The sequence below is a fragment of the Diadema antillarum genome, unplaced genomic scaffold (genome assembly GCF_040938485.1).
Source record: "Diadema antillarum isolate AM-2024a unplaced genomic scaffold, OU_Dant_1.0 scf00000036, whole genome shotgun sequence".
In the NCBI taxonomy this organism is placed as follows: Eukaryota; Metazoa; Echinodermata; class Echinoidea; order Diadematoida; family Diadematidae; genus Diadema; species Diadema antillarum.
In genome coordinates, this window is record NW_027270925.1 from 2,926,406 (window position 1) to 2,945,622 (window position 19,217).

The following is a 19,217-nucleotide window of genomic DNA, read 5'->3' on the forward strand; positions in this document are numbered from 1 at the left end:
CTTTATCCATTCAGACATGCATTTTAGTTGGTGCAACGGTTAGTGTAACCCATGAAATGGGGCAGAATGAAATAGATACATGGTTCCTTCTGAAATCATCATGGAGCTGTCAGTTCCCATCTTAGCACATTAAACCCACACTTCACCATACCGTGTAGTTCTAAATCATTGGATGTTGTTCTACATTCTATTACTACCGAGAAAAAAAAAAGCTAACAACAATGTGGGAGCGTTAAGAATGCAGTATTGTAAAAGCTGTTATTTTTGCGAATGACGAGGTCACAGGATGTTTTCGCGAGATGTTGTTTTCATGAATTGACACCGACGCTATCTCAAATGCACTATTACCCGAGCGCATGGTGACATTTTTCGCTTGCCGTTGAAGTTGCCATCCAATTGTGATTTGCGAAATTCACGAAAATTAAACCCTTGCGAAAATAACAGCTTATACAGTAGTATAACGTAACTCTACAATGACACTTATCACATTATGAGTTTGATAATCTATTTTTTTTTTTTTTTTGCTTGATATAGCAGTTCTTTGGTACGATATTTGAATGAAGAGACAAAAAGCACAGCCCATGATGTCAGATTTACAGAAAATGGGAAATGACTTTCTCAGGTTGTCACACTAGCATGAATATGTCTCTTGACTAATTTGAACACACATCACTGCAGCATTTGCATAAAACTCTTGCTTAAATTTTTTCTTTCATATTAATCTTCAGACCCTTGAAAGGGGAAAAAAAAGGATTTATGAAATTCACTGAGCATTCTCAAAAATTGAAAGACATCTGAACTGTAAAATTCTGTCACAAAAAAAAAGAAAAGAAAATTGATAACTGCAAGCAGTTTTCACTAGTTCCACAAATGGTATCCGGGTCATGTGGTTTTTAGGGATCGCACTATATGCACCCAGACATAGAAATTCACGGTTGACTTCTGAACACCATATCTTTTAGAATGGCAGCCTTTTCACATTTTGGGTTTTAGAAACATTGCAATTGATCGTAACTGTAGCATAACAGAATTAATGCATACATTTCAATTTGGAGCATGACAATAGATTATGTCATTCTTTAGGGAAAATGCTGAAAATTCAGCTCTATTGAAAAAAAAAAAAATCTGCAGGACCAGTGTTCCATGCTTTAAGCCACTTGAATCTCGATATTGAAGATTTATTCTACAAGCACATGAAAATGGGAAGTTACGAGCATATTTGGCTTTGAATCCAATCATGGAGCTATTTAAGGGCTGTGACAATAATCTGTTTGTTTGATTCTTTGTTTTTCTCCTGAGGCATTTTAATAATCGATTAAGACAAAAAAAGACAATTGACGAGCATCATCATCTTCCCATGTCTTATCAACAGATAAACAAGAAGTCCGTCTCAATACTTATGTCAATTTTTTATTCTATCTTATTTTATGTGGGGGGGGGGGGTACGTGGATACCTACTTATGCAACATTTTATCTATCTATTTATCTATTTAGTTTTTGTCCATATACTACTTCAGTTTCAATCACAGGAAATTAAGTTCTCCTAATTTGACTGCTATATGATCATTGTTTAGTCCTTGAGTTGTCCCCCCCCCCCCCATTAATTAGAGGCATGTACCACTGTATATCACAAGCAAATAAATCAGGTATATCAACTGGATTAGTATTACTACAGAATGTAAAACATTAAATAATCATTGGTATCATGCAATTTAGTCTTGTTTCCAACCACCAAATATAACAACCAGTTTATGCTCAGGATTTTTTTTTTAGAGAAGAAATATGTAAATCAGATTGGACTGAAAGACATACACATTATGACACACATACACACGCACACACAAAACACACACTAAAACAGGTATACTTGAGGAGTATAAATCAGGCTACACATATCTGCTTGAGAAACTACAGAAAGACCAAAGAGCTAATTAAAAAAAAAAAGAAGTAATACAAGCAATACACTGAAAGGCTATCTAAGACAATAAAAGCAGGCAGTATCATTGCAATGATTGTTGTAATTTCAATATGAAGGAGAAGATTTAAAAAACAAAAAAAAAATACTGGAAGTAGGAAAAAAGAAATATGATTTCGACAATTTTTGGCCGGGTTTTGATTACCTCGTTTCCTGACGACTAGAAGAAAGAATGGATGAGATGAAATATATGGAAAAGAGAAAGACCAGAAGATGCAAGTGTGGATGAGAAAAAGTTCTCATTAAGTGACGACATTGGTTGCATTCAACACCCCTGATTCTTGCATCAGACCCCACAAGATCAATACATATGAATATATAGATTGGAGAGAGACAAATAAATGACCATAAATATATATATATACATATAAGTAGATACGCTCAGGGAGGATACATAGATGGTAATTGATATAGTTGTAATATTTGATACCATCTGTTTGTTTGTTGTTTTGTATTGTTTTGTTTTGTTTGCTCCATACGATGAGGTGAACAAACTGATAGTGAACGATATTGCCTGAATGCTAAACTTTACAGACAGGTGGTGTGGTTAGGCTGGAGAAGTGGTCAAATTCAGACTAGTACATGTCAGATACGAACAGAAAGTGTCATTGAATTACCTCTCATACAATATGAAATTTCCCTACGTACGAAAGAGTCTTAAATGCAGAGTAGAGCATGTGCAATGATAACAAAATTTGGATGTTAACCGTATTTGTCAATGACATAAAGTTATTGTGTTTACACGTGTGTAAGATAAACAACATCAGGAATATTGATAAATAGCGTAAATATTAAAGCACAATAACTCCCCACAGTTTGGCTGCTTTAACTGGTGTGGTTAGTGGCGTTTGCTGCCAATTCCAAGCAATATCGCGCACAATCAGTTTCTGGTCGGCATAAGCAATGCGTGCAAAAACAGAAATAAATGGGCTATCATAAAATGAAAAACGAAAAACTAAAGAAAAGCTTGCATGCCCTTCAAGCCAAGGTGCGAATTTTGCTTGGTGTGAACACATCCGTCTTTTCTTTGGTCGGTAACATACAATTGTTCTTTTTCGGTAACAAATGCAAATATTTAGGGTGAAAACAGAACGGAAGAAAATAACGTGGAAAACGATTTTCCAAAGTAAAACGACATGCCAAAACTGACCGTAATTCTCCCCGCCATGACTAAAGCGTCTCTCTTTCTGATTGGATGGGATGCTGCGCTGTTTCTTACCCTGCGAGGACGGTGATTGGGTGATGGCTGGGGTCAGGTCGCTGACGGTACGCTGAGGCAGTGACAGACAGCTGCCTGACGTCGAGTCTGCGTCTTCTGTCTGCTGCTATGGGAGCATCGTGGGGGGGGGGGGGGGTAACGGAAAAAAAAAGGAAGGAATGTAAGGAGAGAGATATGTGGACCCCATACAAGAAGAAAGATAGAACAATTAGTGTTGAAGACATTTCATGATCACAAACAATTGCATTAAGTCTTTTCAAACACTCATCAAGCGCATTTACAACAGATTTAAAAGGAATAACAAGGAGATCTTGCTGAATAGCCTTTTGGTTACACATCATTTTTTCCTCATCTGTGATTGAACATTCCAGTGAAGCTAAAACATCATCATACCTCATATAAACATGACTACTGAGGGCCTCAAAAACAACAACATTTCACTGAGAAACTTTACAACCTAATAGCTGACCCAAGGATTGGAAACTTTATGAGAAACTACAGACCTTAGTCATTTCATTCAATACCGTACATTTGTACTGTTGACCACCCAACATCCATACAATGTGGATTTATTTCACATGCAGCTTATGTAATCCACAGTCCTACTGCACCTCTTAAAGTAATTGAGAAAGGCAGTTGTGAGGTAAATGCTAATCTCACGATGTGTGTAATTGGGAGTGGTCCACAGTTACACTATCTCCCTGCCCCCCTCCAAAAAAAGAAAAGAAAAAGAAAAGGAAAAATCTCCACATCTCCTTCATTTACTATGAAAACCAATCATGAATTTCAAAGAATCATTACATGTATAATGCAGATCATATTCACACTTAATTCTGTCTGAAACAATGCATCCTTAAAAAAGAAAGAATGACTCTTATTTCCAACAACTTGTACAGCAACCTGGATAAAAAGTACAAAACTTTACAAATATCTAACAAATTACCCCCCAGAACAAAAAAGCAAAGAAAAATGAAACAGAATATTAGAAAACTGCTCATATTTTACTTGCTGTTTTCTAATTAGAACCCATTGTTGTAGAAGGTACAATAAAAAAAAAACAACACCCAACAATTCTGAGTTGAGCACGTCTGTCCGGCTTCCCATTGTTGGAAATTTCCAGCAAATTAAATACCTAGAGCGAGATGACAGCAGCGAGTGATGACACAAAGCTACATATTACGGCACATCCACAAACCTCTGAAAGAAATTCATCAGTTAGCTAAGGTAATGACGTGAGAAAGTGGGGGGTGTCTTGAGAGATCTATATCAGGATGTTTTACAGACAAAGAAATGAAAAAGAGCGGAAAAACATTGACTGCTAGAGAGAGAGAGAGCAAAAAAGATGAAGAAGAAGAAGAAGGAGAAGAAGAAGAAGAGAAACATTAAATTCTGCACTGCATATATTGTGGTCGTTCCTGTTCACAATCAGATTACAGCCGCCTCCTCCTCCTCCTCAGCACGTTCTTTTCAGCAAAAGATGACAAATGTTCCCCTCTGGCAATGGTTTACATTATCACGCTCCCGAAAGTTCTGGCCCACGCGGTCTTCAAATTATGACAGCATTCAAGAAAATGAAGAAATAGATGAAGGAGGAAGCGACAGACAGACAGACAGACAGACAGACAATAGGGATGATTAAGGACAAGACTGAGAGAGAGATAACTTGTACACAGAATGAGATGGTGTGTCAGACAAAAAGAAACCGAAACTTGACGAGAGTCATTAATAATCACTCTCGCAGAAGATATCGGAACACAAATCAACCCCACCCCTCATCAAACAATTCAAGAGCCAAGTGTGGGCGGCATGAAATGCTCCATCCAATTACTGTATACGCCATATATTTAGGGAATCTATTTTTTTTTGCAAATCGGGACTTCCCGAAGATTTTCCGAGCGGATAAATTCGGGATCGTGAAATACAATACTCAATGAAGAAATGTATGTGTGCACGTCACATTGTTGCAGGGAACAGAGTAAATATTTTAGTGTGTCTTAAATTTGTGAATAGCACCCGACTTGCGAAAATGAAAACCTTGCTAAATATTTGGCATATACAGTATGAACCCACGTGAGGAACCCGCTGCCTTTTTGCCCTGAATCCGAGGAAGATTTCAACATCCAATGCAACTTACGTCGTTATGCCGCCTGCCGAGGAGCAAGTAGGTGGCGTAGTGCTCGTCGTACTTGTGATTCCTGAGTGAGTCCTCGACGTCCTTCCTCTTGAAGCCCATGCTGGTCATCACCTCTATCCGCCTCTCGTCGTGGAAGTCCTCCTGATTGTCCTGGTGAGGCTTGAGTTCGTTGTCCTCGAAGCCTGCGTTCATCCACTTGTCTCTCATGATGGTCTGTGAGGTTACCACGTAAAGAGTGCACAACGGTTATTACACAGCCAGAAGTTTTAAATACTAGACACGAGAATTACCAACGTTGTAAAAGAGATAAGGAGTGGAGCAGAGGCTCTTGCATGATCCAAGTTGCTGTGAAGAATATGTTGCCAGGGGTAACAATGAAAATTGTACACATTTATGTAAAACACTTTGCTCTTAACAACTAGGCAAACATCAGACTTCCAAGTTCTCCTTGCATTTTGTGCACAAATGTTCATGATCACATCATGCTTTCAAACACTACAAAATGACATTTGAATGCATTTACAGAGACAAGGAGAGATAATATGAACATTGCATCTGTCATATCTGCTAGTATATGGTTTGCAGGTTTTTTAGGGAGGGTTGGAGTGATAGATGTCTTGGACTGTTACAGAGTTTGATCTAGAGGAATCCTAGGAAGAGTAGTCTGAGACAGGAGTCAATGTCTGATCTAGAGGAGTCACAGGAAGAATAGTCAGAGATAAGGAGTCAGTCAGATCTCAAGGAAGACTAGTCAAAGATATCAGGAATAGGAGTCAGATTAGAGATTAGAGGAGTCAACGACATAGGAAGAGTAGTCTGAGACAGGAGTCAAAGTCAGATCTACAGGTGTCATAGGAAGAATAGTCAAAGACATAGGAGTCAGAGTCAGATCTAGAGGAGTTGTAGGAAGAGTAGTCACAGACAGGAGTCAAAGTCAGAGCTACAGGAGTCATAGGAAAAATAGTCAAAGACATAGGAGTCAGAGTAAGATCTAGAGGAGTCCTCAGAAGGGTAGTCACACAAAGGCGTCAAAGTCAGAGCTAGAGGTGTAGAAAGAATAGTCAGACATAGGAGTCAGTCAGATCTAAAGGAGTCAGAGGGAGAGACGTCAAAGACTTAGGAAGAGTCATATCTCGAAAAGTCAGAGGAGGAGGAGGAGGGTGGTTTGGAAGATCTGCGGCTTCATAATACCTCCAGCATTGCCCTCTTTGCAGGATTCAGCATGAGAAACCGCTTGAGTAGATTCTCGCAGTCCGTCGACATGTAGAAGGGGATGCGGTATTTCCCTCTTAGTACTCTTTCCCTCAGCTCCTGCGAGTTTGGGAAGTCAAAGAGACAAGACGCATTGAGCAAAATTCAATCTCATTCACAAAACAGGTAGAAAATACCTTCACCCCCTTTCATCTACATGCACCTCTTTGAAATGGGACATTCACTCTCTTGCTCTTCCTCTCTCTCTCTCTCACTCAGCATTTGCAGCACTATGGCATGCAAAATCCAGATCACATAGGTCTACATAAATCACGTTTACAGCCGCTACGTTTCCTGTAAACATGAACGGGAAAGGAATGTCATTACCTGTTGGCAACACCTACTCGAGTATCTAAATTTCAGATTTGTCTCGGAGAAAAAGTAGAAATCAGCCTAACAGAACTTGCTGACCACACACCTCATATTGTCAATCTTAACGAAAGAAAAAAAAAATCAGTCAAATTTCACTCCCAATTGTCTCTGATGAAACAACAACATGGAATACATGAGGATTGATGTGATCTGATAACACACAAAATGACCTGTCAGAGTGGATGTTACAGGCTTGAAATGCAGTAAAATATCAAGGTCTCTATTGGGGATATGCATTTTTTTTCCTGCTGTATCTTACATTACTTTTTTGTTCCTTTTTTTTTGGGGGGGGGGGGGGGGGGGTTCACATGGCAAAATTAAGACTCCATTGGCCAGATAATTCCCTTGTGTGGGAGTCAGGCAGCAGCGAGATGAAAGTTGTATCAAGGTCCATTCTGGATGTTCAAGCTTCTAGAAACACTTACGCCACCTACATATCCCACCTATTCACTATCTTTCCGGACAACAAAACACTTTCAATGACACTGATTAAAATTAGTGTTCAACCTTCATGTTTGTCATGAACAGACAATGTTACAGACTGGAAATGCAGTAAGATATGAAGGACCTTATCAGGCAAATGTATGTTTTCTTCTTTTTTCCCCTTCTGCTGACTGTCTCACATGATTTTTTTTTTTTTTTTTTTTTTTTGGGGGGGGGGGGGGGCATTTCACATGACAAAACACTTCTAATGACTAATCAAGACTACACTGGCCAGATAATTCCTTTGTGTGGGAGGCAGGCAGCAGTGAGATGAAGGATATGTACCAAGGCCCATTCTGGAGGTTTCAGCTTCTAGAAACAAACTGCCTACATTTCCCACCTTATTCACTGCCTTTCAAGACAAAAAACAAAAAAAAAACAACAAAAAACAACAACTCATTTTTAACAACAGGAAGTTAAATACAAAGAATAAAATAAGATGAAAATGAGACATCAAGCAGTAGAAGTCAATTTTTCAGATGTCTCTCTGTTTTATCTTCCATATAAATACGTAATGTTAAATGAGGCTATGTACCTCTTTATTACATTAATACCTCTCAATGATGCCAAACATCAAAGTTACAGTCACAGTAACAATAAGATACATAACTGTTGTAGCAGGAACAATAATTACAATATAGTTATGGTGGCAATGATAGTAATCATGGTAATTATTATGTCTAAACATATAAGACATCACGGAACAATGCTTCTTTCTGTTGGGTTGGGATGACAGCAGACCTTAGTCCATTAGATTCACCCTGAGGGTGTGGTGCAAAGTTACCACACCCTTGCTGTTGGGCAATTAACCCATTCCATACTAAATTCTGAAATTCCCATAGACTTAATACACAGACCACCAGGTTTCCATATGGAACAGGTTAACATGAAAGGCTGCTAACCTGACCCGTAACTACCCCCCCCCCCCCCCCCCCCCCCCCCCCCCCGCCTTACACACACACTCTTACACACACACAAGCTATTATGCCATAAAGAGACCATGATCTAACAACTAAAACATTCCAAATGTATGAGGTTGCAGGTAGATGATAGAGGGTTTATTTATACATTCATCATTTTATTCATAGACATATCTATTTGTTCATTTATGTATGCAATCTACTTATTAAATTATGTATTAGCTATCTATATAAAAGAGTCCACATGACTGTGAGAGAAAATGAGTATTACAAATATTTCAAATTCAAGATCAATATACAATATGATAAATTGACAGAATCAATTTTATACGTGAATCAATATTCAGAAATCTCCCAATTGACATTAGCAAGAACACCCGGCATTAGTCCGCATGAGGGCATTTCGAACGCCACCCGTAATTACGACACAGAATTCTGAGCCATCGTCGATGGCACATTTTTCACAACACGCTTTCTGCCGACCCTGCACCATCCACTGTCACACGCACTATGTGGTATTCCTCGTCCCTAATGTGCAGTCTGCATTCTGCGGTCTTTCCACCTAGATAGCTGCACGACTCTGTCTGTCGCACATGTGCCGCTGAGCACCCCTCATCAGAAAATTTTTGACAATCTCAAAAGAAATCCCCCCTGCTCTGAATGTTGGTGTGAGATGGCTATCAATACCCCTTGCACCCAACTGATTACCTTCATTTCCTGTCCCAGAATTGCGGGGGGCTTGGGTCCATACGCTAAGCGGGAACCCTGCTCAATACATCAGGGCCTTCCCCCCCCCTTTTTTTCTCCAGCTTCCAAGAACATGGCAGCTGCATTTGGGAACCAGCTGCATCACGCACAGCTTCCTCACAATATTGGCTCCCTACGTCATGTCATACCGTCAGTGACATAATTTTCAGCCGATATTGCTCGGGATGTTCTGTCGTTACAGTAGACAGTCTAGACACTGGTTTGCCGCAGTATACACAACCTTGTCCTCCTTCTCTTGATTCAGCTACTATGTCTTGTATTGCTGTAATCACCGTTGTTCCTTGTTGTTGGTGTTATTATCTTTTATATGTAGAAAAGCAGATAACTTCATAGTTGTTTAGACCGCCATCTTTCTCTTTCAATCTCGACTGATGTACAAATGTTGTATTTACTACAAATTTATCTGATACATTTTCTAGTACAACCTTGTTGCATTAGGACCTTGTGACACAACAAAACACAACAAAGCCATAACATCTTTTTCCATTCCAGCTTACAAATTAAATTCCACCATCATGAAAAAGAAAAGAAAAAATTATCTCGTAATATCTTCTGCTGAACAAAATGTCAGCTCTAATCACCTTAGGAGTTATCACTGTTATTATGCCCATACCTGTCACTGCCTTCAACACTAACCACCACCATCATCATCATCATCACAAGCAATACCATCACCATCATAATTATCACTGTCACCATCACAATCTAGCATCGACACCATCTTCAGCTGAGCTCAAATCACCTTCAGGTTCTGTCCATCGAAAGGTAATGACCCGCTGACCAACGTGTACAGGATGACCCCTAAGCTCCAGACGTCCACCTCGGGACCGTCGTACTTCTTGCCCTGGAACAGTTCTGGCGCGGCGTACGGCGGACTGCCGCAGAAGGTGTCCAGCTTGTTTCCCGGCGTGAACTCGTTGCTGAAGCCAAAATCTGCGATCTTGATGTTCAGGTCTTTGTCCAGTAGTAGATTTTCTGCCTGTAATGGGCAAATTTGGATTAAGAAAAAGTAAAAAAGAAAAAAAGTGATGAAATCAACAGAGCATAATGTATTATAAACTGACAAAGAAATACACAATGAGCATATCTTTGATGTGTGCTGTAAATGGGTGACCAGGTCATCACCCCACATATTTGGCATACTTCACATAGAATTCCACCATCAAGTTCCATATGGAAATGCAACCAAGCTATTTACCAATGAACACATTCATTTCTGAGCCAATTTGATATAAATAACACAATACTAAGATATGAAACATATCCTCTCTGGACCAACGATTCTTATTTCTTATTTATGTTTCACGGTTTCGGAGAAAAAATGACAAGAGCAAATAAGTGATTGTGAATGGAAATCCCGGGTAAAAAAGCCACTTGGACTTGTGATCAACCATAACATGTTTACTCCATGGAGCCCCTTCGCAATTTCCCTTGCCACAATGGCTATGCTCATTACTATGCACAGCTCCCCCCTCTCTGCCCCTACCTCTTCTGCCTCCCCCCCCCCCCCAACCTCCCACTGCTACTCTAGTATCCTGAATCACTGCAATATACTGGGTCTTGTGGATGCTACCACAGACACTAATAAGGCCGAGCCCACATGGCATCAATCGCTGCCACACGCCATCTCCATGCCAATGCTTCTTGACCGGCCAGTCTTGCACTTAGCACGCCGAGCACTTGAGCTAAACCAACAGCCTCTATTATCATATCTGCCCATCTTCAATACGCCCCAGTGCTCTAGTGAGAACAATGCACACACTGAAATATCAGAGTGGAAATTCAGTCAAAAGACAAGTTCGCACCATTCTATCTAATTTTGTGGCGAACCATAGTTGCCCTATCACACTGTTGTTAACTAAGTGTGTCCATGCATGTTTGTTTGTGGGTATGCATCATGAACTAAAATACATAAAGAGATACAAGATCATTTTATCTGAACGTCAGGAACAGGCTAACAGCGTCTACATGTCATCTTTCATTCGACAAAAGGCATTCTAAAGAAGATGGAACATGTATTCCACAACTGCACCCGTAAAAGGTCATACGCGGCATTAGTGCTGACCTTCTCATGACAAGCACTGCTAAAAATAGTTAGTAGTCAATCCAAAGCATGGCTCATCAAATAGAAGATGATGAATGAGGGTAAACCCAATCAAACCTCTATTTGCTTGTCTCAATGTTGCTTTGAAATCAGTAATGCAAAAACATATGATTAGCATTTACGCAGACGTTACGTTCATACTGGCATGATTTTAAGTCTTGTTTGTATGACACAATATGGAGAATTTATGCGAGATCATATCAAGTTCATATACATCCACTTATTCATTTTTTCTTCCACAATTAACATCTCAAACACCACATAACAAATTGTAGCAAAGATGTTTTATCTTTTGAGACGACATGTGCAATAATGGCACGATGTTTGCAACACTTTCGTTCAATACTTTACAATACTGTATAAAGTTTAAACAAGATGGCAAAGTCCACAGCACTTTACTTTCAATTTTCTCGGTTTGTTAATACTGGCTGACAAGCGCACTTCCATTTCATCAGTGTGAAGCCACACACTGTCAGCGACCCTGAGGTTTTTTTGATGGTCGACAAAGGGGAATCTTCGCTGAAAATATGGGAAGTGGCCTTCTTGAGCCAAGCAGCCATATGTCGAGTAAGTGATGTCGGGGGGAAAAAAAAGAGAGGCAACAACAAGGAGAATACACAAAGATGCAGGATATTAACTGTTAACAAACCATGCAAATGCAGTTCATGGTGCATACCAGAAGTCTTGTGCCTGGAGATATGTAACTAGAAGATGAACTGCATGATGGGATTGCTGAATACTTTATATGCAGCATGTAGGATTCATTTCAACTCAAGCAGACAACCAGTGTTACAACATTCACAAAATCTGTGATTTATTTCACCTTTGAACACTTAATTTCAGATGACACTTTTCGTGTCCAAATCATGGTCGCTCATTCATGTGTTTCCTGTGAGCGAACCGAATGGGTCAGAGACGCTGGAACTGAAGTTAGTGTTTGCCAAATATACACTTTTGGTATCATCAGGTTTAAATGTGGGTACTTATTTCTCATCATGTTGAAAGAAAAAAAAATCAGCACCTCTGGATTCATCTGAAAGTTTAAGAGGTCAGAATCAATGTCACGTTACTACACGAGGCTCAGAAACAGAATGGCAATCGCAGGGCCAAAGCGTTAGCCCATTGGCCAACGGAATAAAAGTGCGTTTGACTCCACAAATCAATCCCTCCAGTGACAAAATCAACATAAGACGGGACAACACGGGCGGCAGAGGAGGCAAGATCCCAGCAGGAATGGGTTAATGATAGAGTTAAAAAAAGAAGACGAAGCAAAAACACAAGGGAAGAGGGAGATGATGAAGAGGACAACCAAGATGCCCTGTGGCACCAAACTGCACATGACCGTGGCCCGTCATCACTCCACTGACCGCCGGTTTTCACGGAAGGAGAAGAGAAGAGGGACAGGCGAGGAAAGAGAGAGAGAGAGAGGCAGGGAGAGAGAGGGAGACTGTCTCCATCCTTAAGGCATCTCTCTCCTGTATGTAAACACTAGGGTACATAAGCCTTGGTTTCAGTTGAATTCACACACAAGGCTAGTCAAGCACCACAGTACATTAACCCTCTGACTGCAACCCAAAGTAAACACACATTCAAATAACTGAAATAACAATGGAAAATGGAAGTCTTTGGGCAGCAGATAAGTACGTATGGCAGATTCTCACACAATACATTATGGGATGGTTTTCCAACACTTTACTTGATCTTTAATTCCACGTAACGTTACGCTTGCAAAGTCGATGTTTTTTGTGTCAACACGTACGGGTAAGTATCTCCTTTCATAATACGGTACAAATCATTTTCAGATTAAAAAAAAAAAATCTTTAACCCTAAATGCAAACATGTATGTCTGTTTATCTAGAATGTCTAGATAGAATATCTATCTATCTAAAAACATTCTTACTTGAACTTGTTTTAGCCATCCCATCTGATCTTCTGAAATCCTTATGGATTATTGGAAAGCAAGGAGTCATACACTTAAACTCCAAGGTATATTCAAGTGGGCTTTGACAACTCAAGGGAACCTGAACAGACCAGTGGAAGTTTCATTAAACTCCAACATGAAACAAAGAAAGCTATGGAATTTCACAATTTCACATGTTTCCACAAATCGGTGATATCACTTCCAGATCTGTATCCATAGTTATCCTACCACAACTGATCAGCAATTTTTACTAATATTTAACATTCTTGAAATCACAAACACTCCAGCTTATGGTTCTTTGGCAGATGCCAACCTTCCCTCCTTTGAGTCCTTCATGGCTAATAAAGTCATTATAACTACATAATAGTTTTATTTGAAGGATGTAATTTATATCCTTTGATATCCAAAAAGGAAATTTGGTGAAGTCAATGGCTAGTCACTGACTAGTCACTAACTAGTCAATGGGAGCCTTGTGAGGCTAAGACAACATCCTCACCTCATTAAAATTTGCATCGCAAAATTGTGTTCCTTCCTACAATCAGGATACACTTGAAGAATTTCATACCTTTCTCACTGACATGCATCATTTTGGCCCATTTCAATTTAACCTTTTTTTTTTCTTTCTTTTTTATAAACCATTTTCATTTGAGTAACTTTGAGTACAGAATGCCACTTCACTCAGAGCCTTCTTTATATAACTGTTTATCTCCTTGCTTTTAATGACAGCTCCGGCATACAGTTTGGCTCCAGTCAACTGTGACAAGTGCTATCCAGGCACATTGTACTATGGTATACTACAGGAAGATAGTCAAAGGCATCTTCAACTAACCCACTTGAACCAGGTAAGTGATTCTTTAAAATTGAAAAAAAAAACCCAACAAAACAAACAAACAAAAAACTTCAGTATGAATGGGGAAATGAGGGCCCCTGGAAAAGGGAGGGTGGGGGAGTCTGGGGGGTCCCGGAAATTGTACGCATCATAACATCTTCCTATCTGGAAGACTCCAGCGCTACGCTCCACTGATGTCATTATACTACAAAGAGGAATAGTTAATTGGTTCTCCACACTGCGACCTAATTCCAAGGTAGTCTGGGACTTAAAACCTCTCGTCTCCTCCAATTTGCACTGGTCTTTAATAACACATCAAGCCGTATACCACTGGTTGTTATTCTGAATGAAGGATACCTTTCATATCATCTAGACGAGAGTGCTCATTTCTTTCAGTTGCCCCATACTAGTCATGAGCTTTCACGCCTTCAATTAAAAGCTCAGAATACAGCTGCCTGTATGATACATGAGACTACCAAAAAAAAAAAAAAAATCATACAAATAACCAAAATGCTTGTGCTTTTGCTGTTACACTGATAACTCATATAATCAAATTCTGTTCAAAATCTCTTGCTCGTGTTTCACAGCGTCCATAGCACTGCCCCTAGCTGTTAATGTTTCTCTTGTTCAGACAACTACGGTCATCCGACTCCATTTCATACATAGTGCCAAAAGTTCATATCAAATGGGGGGATCGGTTATTTGTTCGTGCAAGTCTAAAACTTTGGAATAAATTGCCATTATGTACTCGGGGAAGCTAACAATATTGATGTATCTTTAAAAGTGAAACTAAATCACATCTCTTTAATTTTGCATATATATATAAACAATTTATATGCAATTTGTTCAGTTTTATATTGTTTATTTGTTATGTGCTGTCAACTATTTGTATTATGTTCCATTTTCACTTCTTTAAAGCACTTCTGCGGACATAGCTCTATATGTCAGTAACCAATATTATTACCATACCGCTGGTTGAAACACTGAATTACAGACCAATGTGCCACTGCATTTTTGTTTTTCCCCTTCCTATAAAAAATGCTTTCTTCTAGTGTATGTACTATACAATGTAAATGTAATACCACACAGCATGGAAGAACCCTCTAAAACTTAAGGGGGGGGGGGGATCTCAACTTACTCTGTTATCCTTAAATACAGTTCAAATTCAGTTGTTTGTTTGTTTGTTTTTTTGTCTGCATACTGTTGATTTCATGCCATGAAAACAACAAGCTTTACCGTACATGTATACATGTCAAATCATTTAGTCACAGTCATACTGTGCAATCTACTGCAAAAAAAAAAGCTTTAAAACTTCTCTCATCATTCTAGAAAGGTGCTGTAAAATGTATCACTGTTCAAAGGCATGAGGAATGATGGAAAACATAAATCATCTCAAGTGCTATAGTAGAAGAGAGTTTCATCACTATGTTCGTAAGATTTAAAGTGTCATCTTTAAGTGTCATTACAAGGGGCACTATCTTTCTTTCAATTGGCAGGATGATGACTTTTAGTTTGACCCTACAGTGGTCGGTGACCATGGAAACAAGGGACTGAAGAGCAGAGACTAGGAGCCAAGGGGTGTGGAGGACTCAAGGACAGGGTGTCACCCAGGGATGGTGGCGATCCCAGTGAGTGACTGATGATGAGGAGGTGCTTATCTCATTAAGCTCTTCCTCCACCAATCAAACTCATTGGCGTGGCGGTTGCAGCTCCCTTCCCTCCCTCCCCTATCCAAAGTTTGGGCCGGCCGGCCGGCTGGCTGGCAGGCTGGCTGGTGGCTTGCTTGTGCCACAGAGTGCCCAGGTCAGAAGTGAGCAGGCGCGGTGGAAACAGTGTGCGCTTCCTCGCTGCGTGCGTTGGCGAAGCTGTGGTGCTGGGAGGGGGGGGGGGTGGGGAACTCTGAGAAGACATTGCTTTTAACACTGTCATCCGTCACATGCCATGAACGAAGTGGCCACGCATGCCTGAAATGTGTCAGATGACATGTGTGGTTAATAACCCCCCAAAATTTGGACTAAGACTTTAGAGCGATGGTGCCTAGCCATACTTCAACACCAATTATCAAGTCTGGGCTCAGCTCAATATTTGTTTGATTTGTTTTCGATTTTCCATCTGAGATGATGGCTGGATAGCCCATAATCAGCAGCACTAGCTGGTCTTCCATAGGGTCCAGCTGGATGTGAGGTGGGACCATTTCACCGGGTTATGCACCCAGCTCTTCACGATGAATGAATGAAACGGGATCTTTTACGTGTATGAGTTATGACTCTCTCATACGCGGGACCTCCATTTTAAGCCCTATTCGAGGGACAGAGTGTTTTGCCTCTTGCTAGAGAGTACGGTATAACACACAACATTGCTCAATGAGACTTGGGAATCAAACCCGGTACCCCCGGATCTGGAGGCAGACCCGCTACCGACTGAGCGAGCCAATCACAGCCCTTATATTCAATGATACAGTAATCATTTCTGCTAGTTTTTGACTTATTGTTTTATCATATATATGCTTCAATAAATATCATATAGTCATTTCTTCTAAAATTTGATACCATCCATTTAGACTCCCAATGGGAACATCCAATAAAAAAGACAACACTTCCTGTAAAAGAATTCAACTGAACATCCTCAGGCACAATCAGTTGATTCTTACCTTTAAGTCTCTATGAACTACTCGCTTTTGATGACAGTACTGTACAGCAGACACAATCTGGAGAGGGTGAAGAGGATACACAGATAAGATGAACTTCTCATATTTCTGTTGACATGGTTCAAAACGGAATATAGATGAGAGAAAAACCAAAATCGGTCATGAGCTCATACATGTATTAACTTCAACTTGTTTTCAAAACAAACGTATCGCATCACATCGGCTTGGATGTGTGTCTTGCATAAATACAATGCGAGCTGCTATCTATTCGTTTACTGGAATAGACGTACTGTACCTGTTTAAGTCTCAGGGCCACTACTGAAAGATATAATCACTGACATTTAATATGCAACATACACGTGTAGCTGCTGGCGGTCATGGCAGAGCCCCCAGCAAACTTGTAGTTTAAAATGAAAATATGCATTCTTGAGAGCAACTGTGATAATGTTAGTTTTACATGATCTGATTGTGCAGTGAACAATCCTCCCCGTAAGTGTAGTTTCAAATTGGTGGTCATTAGCAAAGAAGACAGCTTATAAATTGATGTTTCTGTGCATTAACAGAACAAAATATTGTGAAATCATCATCTTATCAGTAACTGCAATATAACATGATTTTCACTCATAATTTAATTGTAGGTCTTCAGGCAATTTTCGTTGAATACTCACCCAAACACATGGATAAATTGGAGTGTGAAATGGGTCAGAAACTTTACAATACAGTTTCAGGGTGGTCTTCCGAAACAACAGGGCACTTTCAGATGGCACACAGTAATCATTTAACTTGTTCAGAAACATAACTGATGCAAATTGGGGTAGATTTGTGCATCCAAACGCATGACTTGAATAATGTTTCTTAAATCCTGATTTCAAAATTATCTTTCAACAATCCATGGTCCCCAGGTGATTTTTAAGAAAATTTTGGCTTGAATTGGGTGCATGTTTGTGATTAAAATGGCTTGACCTGAAAATATAATTGAGGAGACAAAGATCAACTTGAACATACAGGCACTTCCCTGTACATACTGCACCCTTTGGACATTTATGTGTATGGTGCAAGCACACAAGTACATACTCTTCCAAGCGTATACAATGTCCTGAAAGTTGTATCACGTTTTAACGACAGCCCATACATCTACCATAGAGCTGCATGATGGGACGTCTTTAGCGGTTTGCAGTCTGTGACAAATGTTGCCTCTGGATAACTCATTACTCTAAACGTGAAGAGAAACATGTTGCAGAGACACGACCTAAATTTCTTTTGTTTTTGCCAACTGAAGCCATACATACAAGTACTGTGAAAGGGGAAATTTTTGCACATGTATAGATCACAAAACATGAAGCTAGCGCAGAAATAAAAGTGTGAGAATTTTTTGCTTGTTATTTCTAATATTTCATAGCTTTGATTTCAAGGTCTGCTATGTTGATCAGTTTTCTTTACATTTGCTAGTCCTGTAATATGAGTGACTTTGCTGTCATAATGCAGACAAGTATGTGCCTCCAAAACCTTTAGCTGCCATTGATTGCCATTTCTGTGCTAAATTCCAGAATCTGTGTGGACCACATCTGTTGACGTTCGAGGTGTTGTATAAAACAAACAGCGTATGGCCTTTACTCGTGCAATGGAACAAGATTTCGCACTCGGTGAAAGATGAGGCGCACTATTCAACTCAGCCTATTCAACTCGGCTTCGCCTCGTTGAATAGAGCGCCTCTATCTTTCACCTCCTGCGAAATCTTGTAACATCGCACTTGTGACCATTCGCTGTCTGTAAAAGATTTAGAAATCATGAGCATATGATAAATATACTACAGTTAGAAGCTAGAAGTCTTCGTTGGAGGCAGATCCTGCCCCAAGAAATGAAATTCTTAGCTGTTATAGCTGTGAGCACGTAACCAAACATGTACTTTCACAGCAAATGTAACTGATCCAAACTTAACTTAATTTTGGTTATGCAAACCCTCACAGGAGATTCTTCATCTTTACATTGTGGAATAAAGAGCTTCAGAAAAAAAAAAGAGCTCAGAAGGGGCAAATGGACACAAGAAGGTTTTTTATTTCAAAAACATGCAATCACAGAAACTGATCTGATGGAAGAAGGGAAAATAACGATATCAAATCAAGTTTCTTGACGTCACTCGCAGCCTGCACTTGCACCACTTATGCAGGAATGAAGTGCCATCCCCACCAATTTACAGCGCTCTGACACCATCAACATCAGAACCTCATATAAAGAGAGAGGGGGGGGGGGGGGGGTTGATTGTGGAGAATTTCAAATTCTTCCTCTGCATGTGTGTAACTTTTTTTTTTCTCTCTCTTTTTTCCTTTTTTTTTTGCGTGTATATTTGAGTGTTTGCTTTGGTCTCCCACTTGGAATGTATTACAGAAGACAGTTGCTGTTGGCAACAGAATTGACTTCTGAATAGATGTTGAAAGAAGCAGAATTTGAATGACATGGGGAAACCCAAATTTTTACAAATATCTAGGGGAAGAAATACAACTGAGCCAACCAAATTCAAAGGTCTATACTTCCATTTTCTCCAGTTTAATTTCATTGATTGAATTAATCTTTTGCTTTTTCTTTTATTACATGCG

At 39.7% G+C, this 19,217-nt stretch overlaps 1 protein-coding gene across 9 annotated transcripts in view; it reads right to left on the minus strand.

The window, feature by feature from the left end:
• Positions 1–19,217, minus strand: part of LOC139708513 (MAP/microtubule affinity-regulating kinase 3-like) — a 124,169-nt gene that overhangs the window by 20,667 nt on the left and 84,285 nt on the right. For 2 of the 9 annotated variants that reach the window (XM_071620479.1, XM_071620506.1), the window contains exons 7-12: positions 16,627–16,683; positions 9,865–10,101; positions 6,520–6,639; positions 5,329–5,541; positions 3,195–3,300; positions 2,121–2,135 (exon numbers count right to left, since the gene is read on the minus strand). In XM_071620479.1, coding sequence (XP_071476580.1) covers positions 2,121–2,135; positions 3,195–3,300; positions 5,329–5,541; positions 6,520–6,639; positions 9,865–10,101; positions 16,627–16,683 — 748 coding nt within the window. Of the gene's footprint in view, positions 1–2,120; positions 2,136–3,125; positions 3,301–5,328; positions 5,542–6,519; positions 6,640–9,864; positions 10,102–16,626; positions 16,684–19,217 lie in introns of all 9 variants that reach the window. The other 7 variants (XM_071620460.1, XM_071620499.1, XM_071620480.1 and 4 more) reach the window with 6 other exon arrangements.